This window comes from Protopterus annectens, chromosome 1.part2, assembly GCF_019279795.1.
Source record: "Protopterus annectens isolate FY-2018-M chromosome 1.part2, PAN1.0, whole genome shotgun sequence".
NCBI classification, from domain to species: domain Eukaryota; kingdom Metazoa; phylum Chordata; order Ceratodontiformes; family Protopteridae; genus Protopterus; species Protopterus annectens.
This window is the reverse complement of record NC_056727.1, coordinates 831445673-831471668: the sequence shown is the minus strand read 5'-3', so window position 1 is coordinate 831471668 and position 25996 is coordinate 831445673. Positions and strand designations below refer to the sequence as shown.

Genomic DNA, 25996 nt, shown 5'->3' with positions numbered 1-25996 from the left:
CATTGTTTTTCTTTTCTTGGGACAAGGAATAGTCTGGAATAAAATCCTTGGCCTTGTTCTGTGAGAGGAACCTTTTCTATAGCTTTCATTTGCAATAGGTTGGAAATTTGTTTTAAAGCCTCTGCCCTTTGATTCGGGTGGCAGGTTTGGCATGCCTTTTCTTTGGTAATGTATGAAAATGGAACCTGTATCCTTTGTCTATTATTTGCAGTGTCCATTTGTCCCTTGTAATACTGTGCCAATTTTTTGAGAATAAAGATAAATTTCCGCCCAAAGGTGCTTCCAATTGAGCCCTGGTTGGCGGGTCAAGGTAAAGTCATTGAGTCTGTCCTGTGGAGCAGTTGTAGGTCCTGCACTACCTCTCTGGTTAGGAGGCTGCCATTGACGCCCCTCTGTAGGAGCCTCTAGCTTGCCCTCTACCTCTGGCACACCTGTTCTTGCCTCTTTGAAATCTCCGTGTCTGGAAAGGACCAATTCTTAGAGGGCCAATTTCTGCTGAATCTTGGTGGTTGGACCTGGAGAAAATCTTTGACTGTCTGTACAGATTTAGCTTTTCCTCAAATTTCTTTAAGACCTCCTGAGCAGTGGAGCCAAATAACTTTTGCTTTTCCAGTGGCGATCCAGAAGCTTTGCTTTAACATGATCTGGCAGAGTTTGTTCCTTCAGCCAAGCATGCCTACACGTATGACTGCACCTGTCATTGTACATGAAGCTTCCAATGCATCATAACCACACTGCAAGAAATGGTTGCTAACCTGTTGGGAGTTATGTACCAGATCCTGAAGTGACTTGCGATCTAGGGGTTCAGGTGAAGACAGTTTTTTATGCAATTCATCTAACAAATACTCTTGGTACTGTATCATATGGAATTGACAATTTAATGCCCTCATAGAAAGCGTGGAAGAAGTATACACTTTTACCCCATCTCTAAAGCCCTGACTCCCTTTCAGAGGGAGTGGATTTTAGTAGTTGCAGATGCAACCCCTTTAGGGCGCAGGGAAATAGTTTCAGGGTCAGTAGAGTGGGCCTTGTAAAGGAAATGAAGTGAGTCCGACCCTCTAGTACCTATCGGGTTTGACAGGAGCCAGAGGAAGGAGTCAGGGTAATGCTAGACTCAGAGTACACATCATCAATGACATTCAAAACAGGAGGAATAGCCAAAGGTCTATGCTGAGGTAAATGCAAAAGTCCTTAATCTCTTCCTGGAATCAGAGAATTTCTGGCCCTGCCATTTGAAATGCTCTCTCATGGAGTGGAGGGTCTCCCCAAAGGACAGCTCTTCAGGAGGGGAGGCAGAGGGAATAGATTCCTCTGCATCAGAATCCTCGAGGCAGAAGGCCTCCTCCTGGTAGTCTGAAAGAGCAGAGCCATCTGAAGCCTCATCAGAGGACTGGGGATCAGTGGGCTCAACCCTGGGCCTTTTGTCTAGAGGAGGTTGAGAGCCCCTGTCCGGATGTGGCTGAGAGCCCCTAATTAAGGAAATAAGGTCCTCAGCTAAACTTAAAATCTGTGAACCTGTAGTGGATCCCTGAGGAATAGCCTTGGGAGGCAGAGATTTTGGCTGTTTAGCAGCTTTAGCCCTTGTGAATGCCTTTATGTACATGGATGCAGGAGGCCTGGCTGCTCCACGTGCTGGCGTAGTTTTGTCTAGGGAAATGGTGTCGGATGTTTCCGGAACACCGGTTTCTGAGAGAAATTCTATAACCGACTCAGAAGAGGCCTCCGGGGCCGAGGTTGTCGGTTGTGCGGTTTCGACGGTCGGAAGTACCAAGGACTCGGTTTCAGCCGAGACCAAGACACTCTCGGTAGGCCTAGGCGTGGTTTCAGCCGAAACCACGGTCCACGTGTGTCGGTCCTTGTCCTTCCGTTTTTTGGTTAAATGAGAAGTCGGAGTCTCCGACGGCATATTGTAACAGTAACTAGCCCCCAAAAATTCCTCTGCAAACTCTGCCCGACGCCTAAGAGTGCGTCGGTTGAAGGAGGCACAGGCTGTACAGGCCGAGACGTCGTGGTCTGGGCCTAGGCAGGGGAGGCAGTAAGAATGGAAATCCTTATGAGGTATTTGTTTCCCACAAGTTAAGCAATTATTAACTTTAAGCGTTTGATCTGACATCGGCTGAGGCAAGAAAGAGTCCCCAATGGGGTACTTAGCTTTTGAAGTCTTCGGTAGCTGAAGTTACAGGAGCTGGTTGACTGGCACTTGCAAACTGCTTCTGCTTTGGGCACCACGCGGCAAGAAAGACTGAGGAAGATGGCGTCGGCTGACACTTTTATACCCCAGGTGCTCTGACGTCGGGAGAGGGCGACATCAGCGACGGACCCAGACTTTGGAATCCGGCCGACTGAAGGGCTGCCTGAGGCAGGACAACCCATATGTAAGGACTGCAGATGCATTCTTGAAGGACATCTCCCATCTGTATCTGCACCGAGAGAAACTTCTTCATTCTATTCATGTCGGCTTCATTGAGACTCCTGGAAAAATGAGAAGAAGCAATAGATGATGACTTGGATTGCCGTCTCCCTAGGAAAGGAGCTGGGACCCTGGAAAGTACTGTGTCTCTAGATGGTGAGTATCAGATCTGAGGAAGTACCTTAGGAGCTGAAGTAGTCGTATCTGAAGACCTGTTAAGAGAGTTCCACACTAAGATGTTCTGAGCCTAAACAATAGATGCAGAGATAATGCACATCAGAACAAGGTAAACTGTGGCTACATTTTCTGCATTTCTTAAAACCTTTTTCAGATATGATGAAAGTGGAAAAGGAAAGAGACAATACAAAGTTTATTTTAGAGTAAGGAGAAAAGGGGTACCAACCATGGCACAAAGTTTAAATTTTCCAGAAAAAAATACTAGCAATGGTATGTAAGAAGTACACTAAGTGTACACAGGAATAGGAGATGGAAGAAAAATTATTGGAAAAAAAATTTGCTCGAGAGCAAAGGTGACCACATCTACATGTGAAAAGCGGCAAATGAGATCTGAGGTATATTAGGGGTTGGTGCATTATGGGTAGGGAGGAGCTCAAGAGTTTCAGCTGGCCATGAACTACAGTAAGGGCTGAGTCGGATCAGAGGTTCGGGTCCAACCCAATGGTTTAGGAATGAATGAAAATTGACATCAGATACAACATTTTCTTGTTTTATTGAGTTTTTGGTGCTGCTCATCCAACTTAAGCCTCAGCGAATGGTAAAGATATGAGGACGCTAGCAGACCTGTGCTAGTGTCTCAGCCAGGAATATGACAACTACAGGGGGGCAGGAAACAGGTAAAAGTGCAGCACTCTATATGTAGTGAAACTGCCTCATTCACAGGCAACCAAAAACTGTCATTGGTGTTTGCCATACAATTTGGCAGCAGGCATCTCTCATGTTTAAAGACATTTTGTGGTAGCAGCCACAAAGCACTCTGAAGAACCATAGACAATTTTAGCAAAGTTGAAGAGACCTAGAACAGTTTGTTCTCCATATTCCAAAGGATGAGAAGGTGGCTTGAGTAGTACCTGCTTCTTCTTTCATATTTATGGCTCCTTTTGCCACAACATGCTGAGATTAAGCCAACAGTTCAACATCCATAACTTTACCTACCAGAAGAAGATAACAAGGGAAGAAGACTCAGTAGTTCCTAAGTATGACCCCTCTCTATGATGTCCAGAACTTGTCATGGATTATTGTTCTCGTTTCTGGGAAGAACATAGCATATCTGCTTCCCTTGGGAGGGTTTTAATTGTAGTAAGGAATGTTGTAGTGCAGCTCAAGAAGTTGTCCTCTGGACACTTTGCAAGCAGCCACTCTGGGTTTACCACTATCACCTCCCTTTCTCTGATACCTGCTGTTCTTTAGTGTGGAAAGATTGATGTTCATAGGTTAGTACTAGGCTAACTGCCCTTTTGGGCCATTTGAAACCTAGCCAGTTACCCCATGTGAAGATGTCTCCAAGCAGCAAAGAAGGTATCCTTAATGAAAGCCTTCAGAGCAGTTGTATTTATTTATTTATTTTACATTCATTTTATTTTACATTTGTTTACTGGGATAGTCCGACTGGGCACATGTCCTTTTTCAGTGGAGGCCCGGGGAGAAAAGCTCCCCATTGAACATACTAAAGAAAGTAACAATACAAGACAATGGAGTGTAAGGTATAAGTTACAAATTTAGGCTAATTCAGTTTATCCATAACATCAGGTATTATCTGACAAATGATATTCAAACAAATAATAATTCAATGGATTATAATATTCATACAATGGAATAATGGACCAACCACGGTTTCAGGTGAATTTCTATTACTGTTGAGTATATAATACAATAATGAAGAAAAATCTTGGTGTAGACGGTGCTGTTTGATCTTAGCACGGGAGATGGTGGGGGGAGTATAGATTATATAAGTAGCAGGAGTAGTAGCTGAAGACAGAGGGAGTACAGAGACCTTTAGGTTATGCTGAGGCAGTGGCAAGGCTAGAGACTGAGAGAGTGCATTTAATCAGGGGTAGAGCAAGGACGCAACCATCTGGTTAAGAGATGGCTTTTTAGAGTAGTTTTAAATTGAACTAAGGATGCAGTAGTAGTAATACTTTTTGGCAGTGCATTCCAGATTTTTCCTATGTAGTTTGGGAAGAGGGAGTCACCTGCCTGACTTTTGGAGACATTGACTTGAATATGGTGCTTATTGGTGGAGCGCAATGATCCGTTAGTGGCATAAGGTTACAGCAGAGTTTGCAGGGCAGATATTTTCTCAGGGTCAGAGAGAATTTTGTGGGCCATTGTTAACTGCATATAGTGCAGGAGTTGGGGAACTCTAACCACTTAAGTTGCTCGAGAGTGAGGCAATGGTGGATTCTAGCTGGAAAGTTTGTAGCATAACTGACAATTTTGTTGTAACAGGATTCGAGTTTTTGTATCTCTGATTTCTTTAGGTTAGTTTGTATGGGAGCTGCGTACAGCAGAATAGATATTAGGTGGGTATGAGCAATGGCAATCCTGGTACTCTTTGTGAGGTAGTGTTTCTTCCTATGTAATGTACCTAGTTTTTTTATGTACCTTTTTATAGCCTGGGAAATGTGTATATCGAATTTAGGTTTGCAGTCAATTTCTACTCCCAGAAGTTTGGTGTGTGTAAATGGGGATATGCTAATGGAGGGGATTGGCTAGAAGAGGTATGATCCAGGACTCCTCTTCCACCTCTTTCCACAAATACCTGGTAAGATGACCCTCCCTCATATACCCCACTGACCATCAAGCCTCACTTTAGCCACTCTGCTGATCCATTTAATCATCCGGTGTGTTCACAACGTGGCTCTATTCACTCTAGAGGAAAAGATCCAATGAGGGCAATTCTATTGGCTTGGATAAGACTGGACTTGCCCCAGGTTTATGTGGATCAGTGACTGAAACCTCAATAATATTAAAAAAAAAAACAAAGCTGACACCAGGGAGTCCAATTAAGAGGCCATAATGAGATAACTCTTCAAATAAAGGAACATACATTTATTTCCTTGCAAGTCTACAACAACCAGCTTACACTAAGGTAAAGATCCTGGTCCCAGTACAGACACCAAACATCAACATCTTCTACTAAAAGTGAACACTATCACAAGCCAAACGAATTTCATATGTGGGTTCAGGACAGCAATGTGACAAGAAGCACCCTCACATACAATCATAATCTCCAGATGTCCTGCTAGATTATCCCCTCTTTTCTAGTGGAATGTTCTCAGTGAATCCCCCCCCAGGTGAAGAACAGGATGGCTTTCTCCCATCCCCTTTGAAAGAAGGAAAAGTGAGAGAAGAACCAATTACCTTTCTCTAATGGAAGAACAGGCTCCAATGTCCCTTTTGCTTTTTTCTAATGAAGGAACAGGTTTCACTATCCCTTTTTCCTTTCTCTAATGGATGAACTGGTTCCACTTCCCGCTTTGTGGAAGTACCAGTCTGGGTTTGCTTCAGGAGGTATACCAAAACAGCTTAACTTCAGAGAGTAGCTCTCTCATGGGGTGGAGGGGACCTAACAACTAAAATGTGGCATGTGGTTGACTGTGGGCCTATCTATAACCCACCTATCTATAATTATTACTCCCTCAGCTGGGTGAAACTCAAGAGAAATGTTCTCTTATGGACAGTTCTGCAGGGCATTTGGGACCGTGAATGCTGTAACACTGAAGGCAACCTTTTATAAGACTTTTGTGGATGGATTCAGGGACATCAATGTTACCTAGTATCAGGAAGCTCTGAAAATATTAAGGGGGGGTCTTCTTCTTGGGGAACTAGGCTGCTCTAGAAGATGATCTGCTGGAATGGTTTAGCAGACACCCTTCATGGTGATTCACATGTTCTCTGTTTTGCAGGTTTTCAGAGCTGTCCTGGGAAGCATGTCCAACAAAGGGCATCTGACAAAGGAAAACGCCAGAGCTGCTGCCCCAGCCTTGATGCCAGGACCACACTGGCAGGAAGCGAGCCATGCAGAAGCCATGATAAGGATCTTTACAAGCATGTCTGTTCACAAATTCAGGAAAGTTTACTGGTAATGTGGTGGGGAAAGAGCAATTTAGTGCAAGTTCCAGTACAACAAATCAATATTGTTTAAAACTAGTTTCAATGCTCATTCATCTTGCCCTTTTCCCCACTGTCATGCAACCATGGAATTAACATACATTAGTTATGTGGCTTGGCTGTAGGGTTGGGAGTGCAAATAAAAGTTTTGTTTCTGGCTTACCAAAGGTAGACTTCAGTGAAATGATTTTGCTATGTTGGGACTGAATGAAATTATTTTAAGCGAGTTGAAACTATTATGGTCTGTCAGATTTTGCAGATGATGGTACTTAATGAAAGACTGAAGCCGGACATGTGAATCAGACAATTAAGGGCACTGGCCTGAAAGTGGTGAAGAATATTGATTTATTACACCAGTCAGTCTCTTCACTCCTTATTCAGCAGTGATGTAGAAAGATGCTGTGTGCTCTCTGTGACCTGTGCTGGATGAAGGAATCATGCTCTAGAATTCTCAGTTACCATGGCACTCAACACCAATGCTGCCTTCTTGGGAGAAGATAGCACTGATTCTATTTACTTACAATGGCAAACACTGCTCTGTTTAAGACAGGCTCTACATAAATGCCAACTCTGGTTTATTTATCCTCAGACACAGAATTAAGCACTGGAAAAATGACAAAAGAGCAAAAGGCCATTTCACAGTAGATGTAATGAGCCCATGATTCACCACAGAAGAAGGGACAACAAAAGAGAAGTCACAGAGAAGGAAAGTCACATTCATGTCTGGCTGATAGAAGGACCTCTGGATCCTCACAATCCAGTTCCAAGGGGCACATTGAGAGGGAGGAAGATGGTCTTATACCTCTATTCCAAACAAGCAGGAGAGTTGAAGCTTACGTGATACACAAGCTGATGAGTAAACATCAGGTAAGTTCCAGTAATAGATAACACACAATCAACATTTGGGACAGTGCATGCCGGAGTTGAAGTCCAACTGAGAAACATCTTCAAATGGTCTGCTGTTGGAATCAACCTATGTCCTCTAAGGCCATACCCCCTGTGAAGACAAATTCCACCAAATGAACAATGCATACACGTCCAATGACTGGATGCATATTTGGTCTAAATATACAAGTACTGGTAGATGCAACCGCAATCATTCCATCCTTTCCAAAAAAAAAAAAAAAGAAAATATCAATATACTAAAAATTGTTTTCAGACTTGGTGCTTCGGAAATTAATGAAGCAATTAAATATTGATACTGTATGTCATTTCCTAGTCAACGTAAATCCAAATATTCCTTAAGGCAATAAAATGATGAAACTGTCACAATTTTCCCTTAAAAATAAACTGGTATAGGAGTTCATCTCAAAATACACAAAGCAGTTGATACATTAATCACTGATATGGTGTTAGCAAAAGGTACCCTACCTATGATAAATACCAGTAGCATAGCTAGGGTGGGGTGACGGGCAGCTGTTCCGGGTGCTAAGTGTTCGGGGGCACGATCAGCAGATCCCGGATGCCTTTTTAATGCAACACTGGCTTTAAAAGTCGGTATTTCATTTATGGACAAACTTGAGCGCTGTAGTGCTCCATTTAGGCAGGCCATTTGCTACAGTATAAAAAGATTTTTTTTCTTACCTAAAATATGAGCACTGTAGCAGGCAGAGTATAAACTGTATCTAACAGTTTGTTACAGTTTAAAAAAATATATATTTTTTTAGATAAAATATGTTGAAGGAGGGTTGGGGCCAGGGCTAAGAAACGGGACCTGAATGGCTGAGGTGGGGGGGCATGTCGTGCATCTGGCCACTTGGTTGCCTGGCTGGTGTGCCAGTAGAAGGAACGCCAGTCTTTTTTTTGCTCTTCAATGGAAGAGATGGATTGCTAGATGGGTTGGGGTGGGGCATAGATCTAACTGTAATAAACCAGTCACTTACAATATAGTGATTGGCTGATTATAGTTAAATGCTTTTTTTTGGCTCTTCACTTGAAGAACTGAGGGGGTGGGGTGTTGGTTTATGAATGTAAAATATTTTTTGAAATTGTTAGCTGCATTATCATACGAAAGTTGATTTTAAATGCATCGCTTAATATCAAAATGGAGATTTGATATGGTCAGTATATGACCAGGATATTTAAAAGGTTAAAATTTCTCAAGATATTCTATATCTTAATTAAAAACTGTATTATGCTCAACTTATACTGCCTAATTAACTCCAACAGAAAAAGCATCATAATTTACTAACTTTTCGGCTACCTGTAGTCTAGAGACAGTGTTAATATTTTACATATTTTTACTGCTCACACACAAACTGATTATGGAACACACTGCTGCAAAAAATAAATAAATAAAAAAAATAAAATAAACATCAAGGATGATACGTCTTAGAAGCTGACCATTTTACACATTCATCTCAACAAATGAAACAGACTCAGGAAGTGATTTAAAAATATGCCACACCAATATATAACATCTCGTACATTAACAATATACACCAATAACAACAGGTCCAATCTTACAGAATGCTGGGGAAAAAATCTACAAATTCTCAAATAAATTATGTGAACTTCGAAATTTATACATTGACTTGCACCCCACTTAGATGGTGTGTATAATTTATGAAAACACAACTCACAGACACTTTGCTAAGACAAATGTACTGTTAGTGATTCAGGCTCAGTTACCTTTAAGAAGCATTAAGAAATAACCTGTAGTCTACTCTACGATTATATAAACAGAAAGAAATTCAGGTCTACACTTATGTTTCAGCAGCAGTAAGAAACTCAGGTCTTTCATGTACTGCACAAATAATAAAAACACTAACATTTAAAACAAGCGTAATTTGATTAAAAGGGAGACAGAAAAGTTCAGCTTCATTTTTTCCCTAAAACAAAAACATCTACCTCATGAACAAGGCACCACGTTAACCCTTACTTCATCATCCATCAACCCTTACTTCATCATCCATCAAATGGCTCTTAGACAATACTATCTATATATACAGAGACCTGAATGAAGGCAAAAGTAGAAAATATTACACCTGGTCAAAACTGCAGCCATGTGAACACTAACAAAATAATTTTCCATATGTACTTGCTTTCCTCCTCCTACTGGTCTTGATTCAGTTGGTTCCTCTACCACTCTGGGAATTTATAGAGCGGGGGTGACAGTCTGGCATTGGTGGGCATCACCCAGGTATCCTTGGTGGAGCCTGTGCCCTTGCAGTGTCCAGTGATGGAAGCAATGATGATGCTTCTATTTTAAGACCTTAATTCCACTTCCTGGTGGCTGACATGGGCACCCATTCACTGCAGGACGCTATTGTTCCCTCTCCCCATGTAACTGTCTGCTAACTAGAGTTGCTACCACCTTACTGAAATAAAGAGGCCATACCCACAATTAATGGATGCAACTTTGTTGTCTGCAAGTCTCTACTTGCATATGGCAAGATAGCTACGTGGACCATTCCTCATTTTGTCCTTCAGGAAAGCAAGCCAATGCTTGCTACTGACTGCTGCCATTCTTTTCCCAGCTCTTCTAGCACCCAAAGTGCTACATGAACCCGGGTTGTCTGACTTATAGTTAGGGTTTAGACTTTGTGTAACAGCATCAGCTAGTATAGAGATCATTTTGACTACACTTGCTTTCGTGTTACACACCTTTGAAAAATGCCCCTTTCTATCACAAATTCTGCAAGCTTGACTACATGCAGGGATGGGACTTCCTGTTATGTTTATAGCCGCACCAACTGCAAACTTGAATTAAAACTGCTCAATGTTTATCACTTCCTCCATCTTAGATTCTCACATGGCTTTTACTTTATATTCATTACTGCTGTAACACATCCTGGCTATTTCTTATTCAAAATGCCTTATTACTTAACTCAAGAGTTTTACATAAATTAATTTTCCCTGTTGATTTTTTTCTGTATTGGCTCTCCATAAATCCACAGCTTTTGATAAGGCCAGATTTGTTTTTCTTAATAGTCTCTCGTATCATACTGTCTTAGATTACAAGGCATGCTATCCTTTATTAATGAATTGTGTAGCTCACCAAATTCACAGTCTTCAGCTTCAACATACACATCTATAATCTCTATAGGGCTTTGGGATCTTGTGAAAAAAAAAGTAGAATAAATGGTAAATTAACTCTTTCTGGGCTGGTAATGATTACATTTTTCTTCAGGTGTTGCTATTTTCTCTTTCCTCAATAACAGTAAGAGTGTAAATACTTTCATGGTTTCTTTGTCAGCAGCATACTGAACATTTTCAAACTTTTGATAAAATCCACTTGTATTCCGGACTAAGTCAAATTCATGGGTTCAAAGCATCCAATTTTCTCCCTAATTTCCTTCACGTAAAAGAATTCCAAGGTTCAGCTCAACCATATTTCTATTTTAAATCATATTTCCAAGGCTCTGAACAAAAAAACTTTGACAGAAAATATATTTATTCAAGTCTGCAGCTTTTTTATTCATGACAGATCGCTACCACTCTGGCAACACTTCCTGTCAGCAAGCTTAACAGACATACAGAGATGGGAGATGTGGACTAACCTCCATAAAGTCTACATAACAAATGACTTTTCTACGATTTTAGATGCATCACAAGACATATTAGTCACTGTGACCAGTTAAAGAGCATTTCATTTTATACCCTATACATGACAGACTCCCACATATCCAAGTAATACTGGAGGGAAAAAAATATGCACAATAACATAAGGCTATCAGCAGAGGAAAAACTACCTCCCATGTACTACTACAGAAAAGGTTTATAATTACCTGAATAATGCATTCAATGGAGTAAAGAGCAACCATAACCTAGTCTGTGCATGTGTGTGTGGTGGGGGTGGGGTACAGTGCTACCTTCTAACACTAAAATAATACACTTTTATGCAATACTGTGACACAAAAGGACAGAAAATTCAAACCACCAAACAGAATCTAGCCATTGCACAAAATAAATAAAAGGTGGCAATCCATAAAAACATATATCAAGACTAAAATTAGCTACTGGTGAGCTGGCTCCATGCCACAGGAAGTTAAACCTCATGAACTGGGATGTTAATTAGCAACCCTGAAGCTGAAGGAGCCCAGGGGGAAATAGGGGTAAGCGGTTGAGTATTTTACCCCATTTCTTGGGGAGGGAGGTGTTCTGTTACACTGACTCCTAGCAATGGCACAGGATATTGCAGCAGTAGCATAGACTATGGCATTCACTTGGCCATACCAAGCACTACTCAGGCATGCACACTTCAGTGCTCCATGTCTGCAGCAACCTATGCTGTAGAAATACTGTGGACTCCATCCTGAGTGCTAAATTTAAGAAAGGGGATGCTAACTCTGGAGTGGAACCTAGAGTGTAGTGCTGTGCATACTGTAATCGTAATCACAAATACCTCTAATGCTCTCTTCTTCTGTTCTCAACTCACCTGCCAAGTGCTGAAAATGCAAATACTACGATGTGCATTTTTTTCCAGCAGTTGAAGCAGAGAGATTTTTGACCAGAAATTGGAATCTATCACAAACAGAATTAGGGTGTGACAAGATTCTAAGGTATTTATGAGGACATGAATCAATAGCTTTCTTACTTTGAGTCACTACACTAACCTTAAACAAAATATTTTTACTGACATTTAACTCATTACATCCGAGTGACGCCTCCGGGTGCATCTGTAGTTAACTCCTACTGAAGCATCTAGACATCAAATATTGCTTGTTCATATTTTCATCGATAATCCCAAAACCATGCTATGTACAGGGTTTTAAAAGATTTCACATTAAAGCTCACACAATGGCAATCTCAACTATATTAATAATTTACTTATGTCTAATGTAGGTAGATAAATATTAACTGTTATTTTTATGACATTAATTTATATAGATATAACCTTCACATTTTTCTAAATTTCTCAAATACCAAGTAACACAGACATAATTCCTTAGCCTCATATGAAAGCTCTCAGCTAGATGAATAAAATGCTGCTGACAGTACGTGTGTAACTTGAGAGGTTGCTGAGATATCGTAAGTGGTTTACAAAATATTACAAAAGTAACAGTTACTGTGTTTATTGTGACTTATAAAATAATCTAAAGAATACTACCACTATAAAAATAGTTTGCTCTGAAGAGTTTGCCATTTACACTTCTTTCATAACCTCTTTCTTGAAGTCTTACTAGAACAGCTGTGGCCAGTTCCACTGCTGCCCTTGTAACCGGTACATACAAACAAAGGCATGTAAATGGTCAGTACTGGATCATCTAGGCGCAAACACAGCTTGAGTAAGAGCACGAGATGATGTTGGCTAAAATTCTATCGTACAGTTTATCATCTTCACTAACCACTGATAAAGGTATGTACTTCTGGAATTTTGTCAGGTCTTTACTCAGTTCAGGGAATACTGTAAAAAGTGCACCATCTTCTTCAAAGATCATCATCCATTACTTCTCCATGGAAAACACCAGAACCTCTAGGCAAGCTTAAAATGTTTAAACAGGTGCAGGGCCTTAGCTACAAGCTAATGTGGCTATTTAATTCTGATGTTGGATTAGCACAAGTGGTCATTAATTCTTTGTGTTACTGGATACTGGACATAGGTGATTTTGGATACTGAAACGACAAAAGGTGCTTCGGTAAATCTAATAATGCTTTATATAATTAAATGCTTAGTCTATCAAGGTTTGGGGCTTTTACTTGCTGCTGATTACAAATCTGGTAGTGTCAGAAATTTAGGCAGGCAAATTACAAATAGAGAAGAAGTTCGATTTTAAACTTTACAGAAGTTGTCATCACTAGACACCTCAAAATATAAAATCTGGAAGTGTGCCAGGAATTCGGCATTTACTTCAGTAGGGTAAGGCTGACAGTGTCCAATTTAGTGCTGTAAACTGCTGGAATTATCCCTTGTGGGTTTTTTTTCATATGTTTTGCTTGAAACACTAAATCTTCCAGGATTTACACCCAAAGCCCAATATCTAGGAGCTATACCCTTCAAATATAACTGCATTTTGCCCTTTGTGATCACTTCAAGTTGTTTATATCTTTACAGTTGCTCTCTCTCTAAACTTGGATATCTTATAGTTGAGAAATGACATTTTCCACATTATCTTCACGAATTTGTCTTTTGGGGTCTTGCCTTTTGCTCAAAAGCTGGGTCTTAAAACAGATACCTGAGCTCTAGCTTCAATGACTCCCATTAGTCTTTGATGGAGAGGATTCCTCATGCGTTGACACTCAAACTGTGAAATTTCACCTCTTATGCAACTGACTAAATTTCTCAACACCAAGGGCTCAGAGTGTCATATGAATCACCCCCGTTTGAGTTAAGTGGGCAGGCAATATTTCGCTCTTGAATGCTTTTTCATCAGGCTAGGCCAGCCTGTAACCCAACCTACTAGCAGTGAGGTTACCAGAGGAAATTACAACAAACTTCCTCCTGTGGATGGTACAGTCAGTATAACTCTCAACCCACATATAGCCTCTTCAATTACCCTTTGAGATGTCAGGTAGTAACACTATGTAGGATGCACTTCAGTGCCTGCTGGGATCATTAACACCCTTTGATGTAAAGAGTGGTATGTACTTTTCCCTCCCATATTCCAGACAGCTGAAGTCAAAGAAGTGCTGCCGGAAATGTATTATTACCTGCAGACATTCTCAAGGGTAACGACCAACAGGAATTTGGAAGTTCAGTCACACGGATCCTGCATTCTCTCATGGACTTCTTTTACCAGCAACCAGCCAAGTTTAGTTTTGACAAAATTACCAACACCTACCTACCTGCCTCATCATTCTTACAGGCATTACATATACTTGGGCTGTCCCAGAAGCTTGCTAGGGTTCACCGATGTCACGTATGGGAACTTGCACTCTTGGATATAGCAGATGTTTATTTTAGGCTTACACAGACATTTTTAAACATGAATCATTTATATTGGGAATTAAACTCCCTTAAGATAACAGACAAAGGAAGAACCACACAAACAGCAATGTTAGATGCAACAGCATCACAGTGAACTTATGAACTACACTGCAGGCTGCTGAGCAACATTTTTAACATCACAACAATACAACAGAGCTGATACAGTTGGGAGAATAGGCCACTTCACACACATTTACCAAATAAACTAACCAGTAAAACCCTCACAGTAAGTAGCTCCTGCATTAAATTATGTCCACAAGTTTGCTGTTTGTAGCCCTTAAAGGATTTGGTAGTCGACTCCCCTCTTGGTTTTGCTCTTCTTAGTATTTTTTCTTAATTCTCTTCACTAGGCCAGACTGTGGGGGGGGGATCGCTGCTGTTATTTGGCAATTCCTCCCTGTCAGGTGTGGTTTCAGACAGCTCTATCTCTTGATGGGTCTTCCACAGGGAAGAGTCCAAATGTTGGAGAGGTGAATATCTGGTCTAAACAGCTGCCTTGCCAAGGTTTTCTTCAGCCTGTTATACCTTCAGCAGGATGGTTTCCTACGTTATTCCTCACAGTGGAGCTGCTTAGATGTGATGCGACTGTAGAAGCAGGAACTACGACAAACATTCCAGGTGCTGAGACCATCCTTGACCAGGCAGTGAAGCTTCTCAGTTTGTCTGTCTGGCTAATATAAATATACTGCTATGTACATCATTCATACAAACTCTTGCATTAAGCAACCCTTGAAGAACTGTAGGGCTGACTCTGCAGAACAAAATACATGACCCTTGCCTTGCACTTTGACCTTCAGATCTGCAGGATAATGATACGTCATAGGCTGTTTTCAGAGGCAAACTCCTGGTACAGACAAACTTGAGAGCTACAGAACTGAAAAGGTTTTTCCTTGTCAAACAACAATTTAAATATGATTTGCCTAGGGGGGCAATATGGCAGCCCTGGTAATTCGATGGAGTGATGCCTTATGTGGGTGGGCAGTCATAGCTGAGACTTAACACTGTACACAGATGCTTGTCCAGAAAAGCATGCAAGCATTCAGATCTCTTTTGTTGGGTGACACCATCAAGCAGACACACTTTTTTTTTCATCATCACCCCTTTGTTGACCAGATTAGTCCCATTCAGCCAGAGGTCACTTTCAGGGGAGACTTGAGGTGGACTTCATACTACTTAGGGGAATTTTTCCAGGGCACTAGGGGACTTCCCTACTCTTTCATCAGTGCAAGTCTCTAATTTCTGGTGCAGAAGTAACTAGGAGGAAGCAATATACAGCAGAAGTAGGAGTTCTGCTGAGTGCAGATGTCAAGAAAATGATGTGGCTGAAAGCAAATTATAATGTGAAGAGTGAAACGTTTGCTATTACTGTCTTTACATTAGAGGTCCAGGTGGATGGCATGAAGCAGTAATCCAATGGCACTGTTGCAGCAAATGCAAAACAGGATATACAAATAAAAGTTGTGCAGTAAAGAGAAGTGTCCGATATGGAACTATTGTCATTAATTCAGAAAGATGATCCAATCAAAGATGATGTGCTGTCATAAGTAGAGGCGACAGACTGCTGGGGGACCATTCTTCGAAGGCAATGAATTACAGGTACCTTCTCAACAAATGCAGGTGGATTATAGCATTAAGACTATTTTGCCTGTTTGTCTAGCTGTTTAATTCTGTACCTCTTCAAAACATAATTTTCACTCTTGCTTCCTTTATTTGGGCCTGTAAGCGTCAGTGTATTTACCTGTATTTACTTGTCCTAACAACAACATTGTATTTGTATTTACTTGATTTACTTGTTGTAACTTCATCATTGTATTGGTTTAACTTACCATGATCCTGGAGCTTTTCTCCCCGGGCCTCCACTGAAAATGGACATGTATCCAGTTGGACTAGCCCGGTCAACAAATGTAAAATAAAAAAAATAAATAAAAGACTGGTACAACTGCAGCGGCAAAGGTGGGGGGGGGGGCAAGCAGAAGGAACAGTGTAGGTTACCAGAAATACCTGCAGGCCTGCAGTAACAGCTTCAAATAAAGGTCATTATTATTGACAAGTATATTACATAGGACAATATTATTGTACTTATGAACTTTAAAATCAGTGCGTGCCACATCTTTCATCCATTTAGGAAAGCAAACTTTATGCATTTGAAACTTTTTTTTTTTAATGGAGAGTTTTTTTGTTTTGCTGCATTTGAAAAACAATACCCATGGTTTGAATATGTACTGACTGGACACACAACGCAAGTAAGTAAAAAGTTACTATGCAATTTAAAACTGATGAAATTACTGAAAATTACCTGATGTGCAAGTGTAAACAGGTTAAGTATGCCAAAAAATCAAAGAAGACAGAAATGTGTAGTGTGAGGGATGGGAGGCAGAAGTTAATAGGAATGTTGAAACAAAAAATGCACTTCATTTGTCTAGTAGAGCATTTAGAGCTAGAACTACAGGTGTATTAAGTTATTGGGACCGACCAAAGGCCTTCTACTTTTGTAGGGACTGCGCTACTATATTTAATGATTGTTTGAAAAAAAAAATGATGTCAACAATAAAGAGGAAAAAGGCAATAATGCAAACATCTGCAAAAAAGGACCACAGGAAATTCAAGGCAACCATTTACACCTTGACAGTACCCAGCCTTAGACTGTATCCCCTTCTTCTCAAGGAAGACCATGTAAGTCAAACACAGTGGGAATTTGTTAGTATCAACTGAATTATTCAGGTCTAGTGTGAATGAAGACAGTTCATCACGCTTCTTAATTTGTAAGATGGGACTGTTCCAAACTGGGGAGGAACCCCCTGCCCACTGTATCCTACTTATGGTGAAGATTTAGGTGCCTGATTCTGGTATTAGTAGAACCATTTGATATGAAGAGAAGCAAATAAAGGAATTGGAAGAGTAACTGTGGTAGTGAGCAGATGAGGGCTACAGGATAAAAAGAATGAAGCATAACCTTCTAAAAGTCTTAGTGAGTGACACAGAGACAGACGTGGCCTGCCTCAGCACAGGACTACAGCTTTTTTATTAACAGTGTAGTACTGAATGATGCCAATCTGAAAGTACCTAGATATTCTTTTTTTATAGTTCTGTTTCACTTTGTTCCTTCAGAACAAAAACAACACACTGTTAGAAGTCATTAATGATTTTCTAAGCTTTATACACTTAAGATGTAATAGATTAAAAAAATTGTTTACTAGTGCTTCAATTAACCACATAAAACTCTCTGCCACAATCACAGTTTCGTTTTAATGTGTGGTCATCCCGTATAACATTTGGCTTACATGACTGGTTCTGCGAACAATAAAAAAATTGTATAATCATCTATCTCTCGTGCAACTGTTACAATAATGCTAGGACAGTTGAATGCAAACTTGGTAACTCACCTGCATTAAGATATCCACTAGGTATGGACTGATGAAGTTGGGTAGCGTCTCAGTGACTTTCTGGAGGGCTGTTACTGCACTTAACAAGTAGATCTCATTGGACAGTAGCTCCTTTCTATCTTTTAAGGTCTTCAGCACAGCTGGCATCAACCTGTAACAAAGAGAATAGCTACTTTGGCAAACCTTTTCTCTAGCTATTTCTATAATCATCTTTGCTACATACAATGGGTTAATGAGTGAACAATTTTGTTTCAAGAATTTCCTTTCCTTTTTAATTGTATCTTAACCAATTAAAAGTACTGAGCTGAACTGCCTATCTTTTCAGGAATGACCAGCAACAACTTTCTGGTTAAGTGAATTGCAAAGAATCACAGATATAAGCAAATGGGGAATTCAGAACAGTGTGATGAAGCTCATAAGCAGGCTATGGCCTTAATCTTCTGCAACAAGTAATAAAATTGCCTCTACTTAGCTACAATGGCATTAGCTTTGCAGCTCTTCATGCAGATGTACACCTCACTATACGAAGCCCTAGTACAGCAGAGTAAGTTTGTTCAACTGTGAAAGCTTGACCAAAGATAAACACCTGCAACGGAGCTTTTACTTCAGAACCATAGTTTAGAAAGATTTGGTTATGGGTACTAGCCTACAAGAGACTGCCTATATAAATCACATTATTCCTTGTTTTTCCATGAGCTGAGCAATTAATGCAAAGTTTTTTTTGTTTGTTTGTTTTTTTTTTTTTTTTGGGGGGGGGGGGTGGCAAAAACAACAATAAAATATAAAATATTATGCAATTATGTATAAAACTGTGCTGACATATCAAACAGTAGTGATAACAAAACAAACACCAGAATGCAGCTTAAAAATGATTGTAAAAACCGTACGGCCAATAACTGAATCTAAATAAATGCTGAGGGAACATCCTGCTACAATGGGTAATAGCGAAGAATACTGGACTGAGATAGTGTTTTTTCGTGACGTTTGAAATGTTACGGCACAAGTATGCTGCTGTCCTAACATTTTAAATCACAATCATTGGTGTTCTCTGTTAATGCCATGCAAACATCTAAAATAACTATTTATTGTAATACATAGGACTGCGGAGTTGTCTTTTAGAATCAGCTCAGTATTTATCGAAGAGATGGTTCTTATGATCTACAGATCAGCTTGCCAGCTGTCCAGGCATCTCATAAAACCTAGAGAGTGCATTTCCACCAAATTATTTTTATTGCATACCAGTCTGTTTTGGCACAGGGATGTGGCAGTGATGTGGTCTTAGTTTAATGAAATGTGTAGTTATTTTAATCCCTGCAGCCCTTGTACAATTTTTATTTACATTCATTAATATCAACTGATGATTTGCAAAGTGTCCCTAGTATTGTTGTTTAACATTTTTAAGCTCTCCCATTAATATGTTGAGAATCCTTGTACGCATGTTTTGACATGGTTATAATTATGATCTTACAAATTTAACTTGTACATTGCAGTTACCCCCTAGCTCCTCCAGACACACATAGATGCCGCCACCGCAAATGTGGTTTTATATATATATATATATATATATATATATATATATATATATAAAGGTCATGCAGACTGCTGCGACAGACAGACAAAATGGCAGACACAATTCTCGTGGCGGGCAGACTTTTGATTTCATACCAACTCTTGTCACAAGTTGGCTGTTGTTTCCAGCGCTGCATCTGGCAAGCTATGCCTTATGATGAATCATTTTGACAAGTTCTGTACTACATCATGATGCAAAGTTTCACAGAATTCCATTTGTACCATTACCATTATATTGAGCACCCAACACTTGCAATGCAAAAAAAAAAAAACAGAAGAGAATATTAGTCAGTGTGGATAAACATTAAAAAAAAAAATAAAATCTCCACATTTTACTCAAGCAACAATTTTAAATAGATAATATAAATGAGATTTAAAAAATATAATTTTTGTAGTTAATTATGAATGCTCCACTTTTAGGCATTAGCTAACTTAATTCCTATATTTTATTCAATGTTATTCCCCTTCCTGAAAAAAAAGCCTTTACATAATGCTGATGACTTCAAGTGGAGATGCTAGAGAACACAGGACTGAACTTAACTCACTCTCATATTCACAGACGCGAGTTATGCTCAGTCCAGTGTTCTCCATTATCTCCATACAATGCCTACGGACACCTATGACTGAGGTCTACTAAAAAATATCAAACTACTGTGGAATGGGTATCAGCAAGTTAAATTCCAGTGAAAAGAAAAAAAAGCTAATATTAGCAAAGAAATGTAACACAGGGAATTTGGAAAGAAGCAAAAAGCAGAACATTCTTGATAAAAGTCATATTTTCTAATCTAGATGACAAAAAATGTCCAATTAATTTTTCACTGTTCCTGTTTTGTCAAGGAAAGAAACTGACAGATGTGTGGACCACAAGTTAATAAGACAGGCACTGAATCGGTGGACTAAACACCATAGGTCTAAAAGAGCAACCTATCTAGAAATAATGCGGACCACATGACATGCAAGACCGATGTTTTCCTTGATAACTCTACGAGAGGAATTCCAGGTATTAAAATTTCCTGGAAAGAAAGGGCCAAGCAACAGGTAAAAGCAGAATGCTCACAAGTCCTAAATTAGCGAAGTGTCAGAAGCGGTTTGATCTCTGTAGTCATGGTTCAAACAATGCTCAGTGAAACTCTCACTACCAAGTGACCATAGAACAACTGTCCAGGAAGAGAGACATTTTTGAAGCAATCACTGACAATGGCCTTTGACAGCAATAGTTTTCCAAAGGGTTGGATGCTTGATAGCAAAAGATTATCTACTTTCTAGTAAGAATGCCATACAATTTAATCAAATACTTAGGGTTTCAAGAGTTTTTACTTAATAGCTTTAATAATAATTTTTGATTAGATTTGATTTCTGTTTTTATATATTTTTATATGGTATGCTTATACGATATATAAATTTGTGCATGATGTCAAGCTGGTATACTGTTGTTCTTAACAACAAAAGTTCCTACTATTTCTAATTTGCATAATTAATTGGGCCTTTGCCGCCAATTTGGCTTATTAAATAGGGTGTGTTTGTGTATATATACTGATGCATTTTTAAAACTATCATAACCTGAAGAAGCGCACTTGTTAGTGCGTGAAAGCGCTTGTTTTTATTGAAATAAAACAGTTTTTATCATCGTGGTGGTTCCAGTAATTTGTTGGAATAATTGATAGCAAAAGATAAAAGATAATGCAGTTAGCAATCCACTGGAAAAAAATATTTGTTTAGCAACTGACTGTGCTTCCCCCATGGGGTAAGAAAGAGAAACAGTTGCTCCATCTTACAAAAATCATGCACTCACCTTTTGTAAAACCTGCACTGGCCATGAAGGCCCCCCCACCCCACCAATCAACAAACAGGTTTAAATTCAATTACAACATGGCGCTCGGAAACGAGGATGACGAAGAATATCAGCAGCGAAGTGAAGATAATGAATAAGGTTTAGAACTGTAAAGCATCAGACCCACTAGATATAGTTTAAACATATGAACAGCAGCTTTGCAAGAAGTGAATGAAAAAGATGAAGTCTGTTAACTGTTTAAACTGGTGGGAAAAGTGTAAAGCATGAAGCCAACTTTATGCTCCTATTTATTCAGAAGCACACTGAAGGGACTGAAGAAGTGACAATGTAACAGTTTTTATTGTTACTAATATTTGCATAAATGTTTCCTGATATAAAATGCATAATAATTTTTCAGTGTACTCAGATATACCATAAATGCGAAGTGGTGGTGGTTTATCAGTGACTAATGTATATGCTACTAATACTACATAAAGTATGGCGGTACTCCTAGTTGCAACAAACCCAGACTAACATACTACTTCCCAGCCTTCCTTTTCTTGTTACAGTGTAAAGTTAATACAATGCTGGGATCTCTAGCTGCCTGGGGATGTAAATGTAAACTGACCATATGATGCAAAGAATTAAAAATATATATATATATATATTCTCCCTTGATACAGTGCTAAATGTCTAAATTAATGTTCACTGTTTAAGCTATAGATAGGTTAAGCAAAAGGACTTAAAGCGTGAATAATTGGTGGATACCATAATTGTAACTTTCTTGCATTTGCAAAATAACTAGCTGTTTTTTTCTCCATCAGCACATGCTTCTGGCTTTTGACAAGCAGCCTATAGGTGCACATAGTTAATCAAGAAAGGTCTGATCAATGTGTGCCAAGTGAAATCCGTGACGTTCAATGTGATTAACATTTGAATGGATATTGGCAAGCAATTTTGTTGAACAGTGCATTCTGAGTGAAATGTAACTTTTAAAGTGGTACTGGCAGACAATTCAGTGAAAAAAGAAGTAAAAACATGAAGACTGAAGCTGGGGGAACTGAACAGTTATACAAGTGGATACCCCCCAGCAACCTTAACAGCTTGATGCATTAAACATGACACTGCACAATTTAGTTTATTTAAAGTTAGACAGTATGCTTTCTCTTATGGCTAAAAGTTAATGACTATAGAAGTCATGCATTTTTTCACAATGGGGAAAACAAAAGATAAAACAGACCGCAATCTCCACAGGTGGGAATACAGGCCCTAACATGCATTAGCATGGCTAACCATAACTTTAGAATATACAATACCTGTGGGTGCAACACTGAACTGGGGCAGCTGCTCTTAATTGTGCTCTTAATTGAAAGGATAAACCTCAGTTCTGGTAAGTGTGTATAATTTTGAGTGCCTGCTGTGATATAAAAGGGGATTTTTTTTCAGAAAACATTGTCTCTTGAATGTTCTTAACAAAATGTAACTGTGATACTGGTTCAGAGATAAAAAGAAATTACATACAAAATCAGCCTACCAATCATCAGTGTGCATGCATGTAAGATGCAAGATGGAAACATACTCAACAGAACTGTCAGGTATAACCTGGGCATAAGCTTTAGGGTACATTCCATACACCCTAGGGATTGCCAAGGGCAAGAGAAGTGGTATAAAGCAGTGGCTATAGCGTGAAAAACTTCAGAGTTTTCTTACCTAAGAAGGAGTCTACAGTTCTGTTCACTTGGTTATAGCTATAATAATCCCAATACCCTGAAAAAAAAAAACTTGTGGGATGGAAGGAGGGAGTGTCTTTAGAATCAGAATCCCCACCTTGTGATGAGGAAGTATTAGAAACAACATGCCAGTCAAATCCTGTTCCTCTTTAGCCTCTTTTTATGAGGGGGATCATCACTTAGAGACGGAAACATTCTCAAAAAACGTATTGCTTAATTCAGCCACTTATCTGCTTCAGAAAGAAACAGGTCGAAATTTAGGTTTCTTCTTCCTAGAAGGCCTACAAGAGAAGAGTGGCTCAACAGATGGTCCCTACCCCCCCAGAAAGAGGCTCCTCATTGTGGTACAGCAAAACAGCCTCTCCCAGGACATTCTCCAAATTCAGCAAGGACAATTCTCTCTTGCCCCAAAAAAGACAACTGCACAGCCATGGAAAATGCACCTGCCTCTTAGTCCATGATGGCATCCTGAGAAAGTAACACCAAAGGGTTCAGGAGAAAAAGATGAGCAGTCTGAGGAACAACATATGACCACAGTAGAGTCACCCAATCAATGGCTGAGGCACAGAGGATGCTGGCTTGAAGAACAAAGACTCCTCCATAACTTTTTACTTCTTGCAGCTCAAGGACAGATCAACAGAGTTTGTGGGACCATGGTCCATGTCCTAGCCAAAAAAGGAATCTCACAGGCAGACAGTGGAGCCCAAAAGTTGATGACACCTTTTCACCAAAGAGAAGACATTTCTGAGAAAATTATTTTAGGGACAAAACACACACACACTTATCCTAGTTTCTCACAACAAAGTAATGGATAAGCAGTGCACTCATCCACTCAAAAATGAACCAAAAATTATGGAATCCCTGAAGGATAAAAGACTGGCTTACAGCCAAAAAAGATGGCTGATAAGCAATAGGCACAGCAACAAAGGATTGGTAGTAACTCCTAAAAGAAAAATAAATCTCTGTGGTAACATTTCTCAAAGACCACCCAACTAAGAATATATTCCAGCCACATACAATAATTCCTGAGGTAAAAGTCTGACTTGTGTTTTTAATCAAAAAACACAGGAATTCCCCCTGAAAAGCTAGATACTGAAATCCTGAACTGATGGGAAAAGTTAGTGCGACAGTTATTCAACAAAAGGTAGAAAAGTCCTAAAATACAATATTACATACAAAATAATTTTTTCTTCATATTAAGAAAAATACAACTTTGGGGAACTTATTTGTTGAGTTTTAATGAAATGCTATCCAATCATCTATCACCCGAAGTCCATGAATGAGCTCAATCTTCAGCAGCAAGAAAGTTCTGAAGTTTTTTGTGCACTAACCACTACCTTTGTACAAAACTTCCCCTGTGCATGGCAGTGGCTAGAGTGCAGGGAAGGTGCTCTGAAAGCTTTGGACGCAGGCCTGCTGGTCTGATCCTTTGGCAGAACATCTTATACACCTTAGTCTACTACAGCAGTGATCAAATGATGAAAAAAGTTATGTCTTACCATAACGTTCCATCTGTTTTTTTCATCTTCACCAATCCTTGATGGTGGGTTCGGTTCTGAATCCTTGGAACCAACTCGGCTGTTATATTCTAGCTCGTGCTCTCCAAACTCTCGAGCTTAGGACTACCCATAATGCTCCTTACAGAGATTACCTCAGATCAAGTTTGTCAGATGGCAGAAAATAGCCAAAATTTTAGAGAATGAGAAACATATATATATATATATATATATATATATATATATATATATATTGTATATATATGGGTCTAGGACTATTCACTGAAACACATTTGACTGTGCACAATTCACTAAAAGTGATATATGGCCTTTTCCCCACTATAGTGCGACCCTGGAGTTAGAATATATAGTAAGGGTGTGTGTGTGTGTGTGTGTGTGGGGGGGGGGGGTGCATAGTCCCCCACCTATTTTAAATATTTTGAACTATACACACGGACACTTGCAATTTCAATAAATTACTCTTTTCTAAACTTAATATCTATCTAAACTATGTGGGGGGCTACACCCCCCACTCCCCCTTACTATATATTTTAACTCCAGGGTCGCACTACAGTGGGGAAAAGTCCATATATAACTTTCAGTGAAATGTGTTTTCAGCGAATTGTGCTTTCAGTGATTTGTGCATTTGACTTTCAGTGAATAGTCCTAGACCCATATAAATATATATATATATATATATATATATATATATATATATATATATATATATATATATATATATATACACACACACACACACACACATAGAGATATATACAAAGAACATGAGGCCAACTATAGCTTTCTTATGAGAAGAAACTGATTAGAATTGGTGAGGCCTACTAACAACAATTTTTTTGGATTGGGGATTGTGGGAGGGTATGTCAAGGATTGGTGAAGATGAACAACACAGATGGAACATTATGGTAAGACATAACTTCTTTATCTGATGTTGTTAATCTTCACCTAATCCTTGACAGTGGGACAGAATCCCCAGCAACTTATGTACCTTGGGAGGTCTCATGGAAGAATATTCCGAAGCACCATAGAGCCAAATGATGCTCGACTCCTTAAGATTTGCTCTAGTTTGTAATGTGTAACGAAGATATGATGAGAGGACCAAGTAGCTGCAGCACAAATGTCGTCTATACAGGCTCTTGCATGAAAAACTGCTGATGTGGCAATAGCCCTTGCAGAATGAGCTTTAACAGTTTTGTGAAGTTGAAGACCTTGAGATTGGTAAGAGAAAGAAATACAGTCTCCCAACCATTTAGCCAAGGTAACTTTTGAGACTGCACAACCCATTTTTAAGGCAGAGAAAGCCACAAACAATTGGTCAGATTTACAGGATTCCATAGTTCTGTGGAAATAAAAATGCAACTGTCTATGAACATCTAGCAAATGCAGAAGGTATTCACCTTGATAGGTAAAGTTAGGGAAAAAGGTTGGTAAATGTATGGACTGGTTGATACTGGATTCAGTAACCACTTTTAGAAGAAAGGATGGATTTGTTCTTAATTGAACTCTGTTTGTATGAAAAATCAAATAGGGAGATTTGCATGATAGAGCCTGTAACTCACAGACTCTATTGCTGAGGTGATGGCTACTAGAAACAGTCTTCCAAGACAAATTTTTA

The 25996-nt window shown here is 39.4% G+C and overlaps 1 protein-coding gene across 2 annotated transcripts in view; it reads right to left on the bottom strand.

The window, feature by feature from the left end:
• HEATR1 (HEAT repeat containing 1) overlaps positions 1-25996 on the bottom strand; it is a 1780420-nt gene that overhangs the window by 275929 nt on the left and 1478495 nt on the right. For both annotated transcript variants that reach the window (XM_044059100.1, XM_044059109.1), the window contains exon 37: positions 17795-17945. In XM_044059100.1, coding sequence (XP_043915035.1) covers positions 17795-17945 — 151 coding nt within the window. The remainder of the gene's footprint in view (positions 1-17794; positions 17946-25996) is intronic.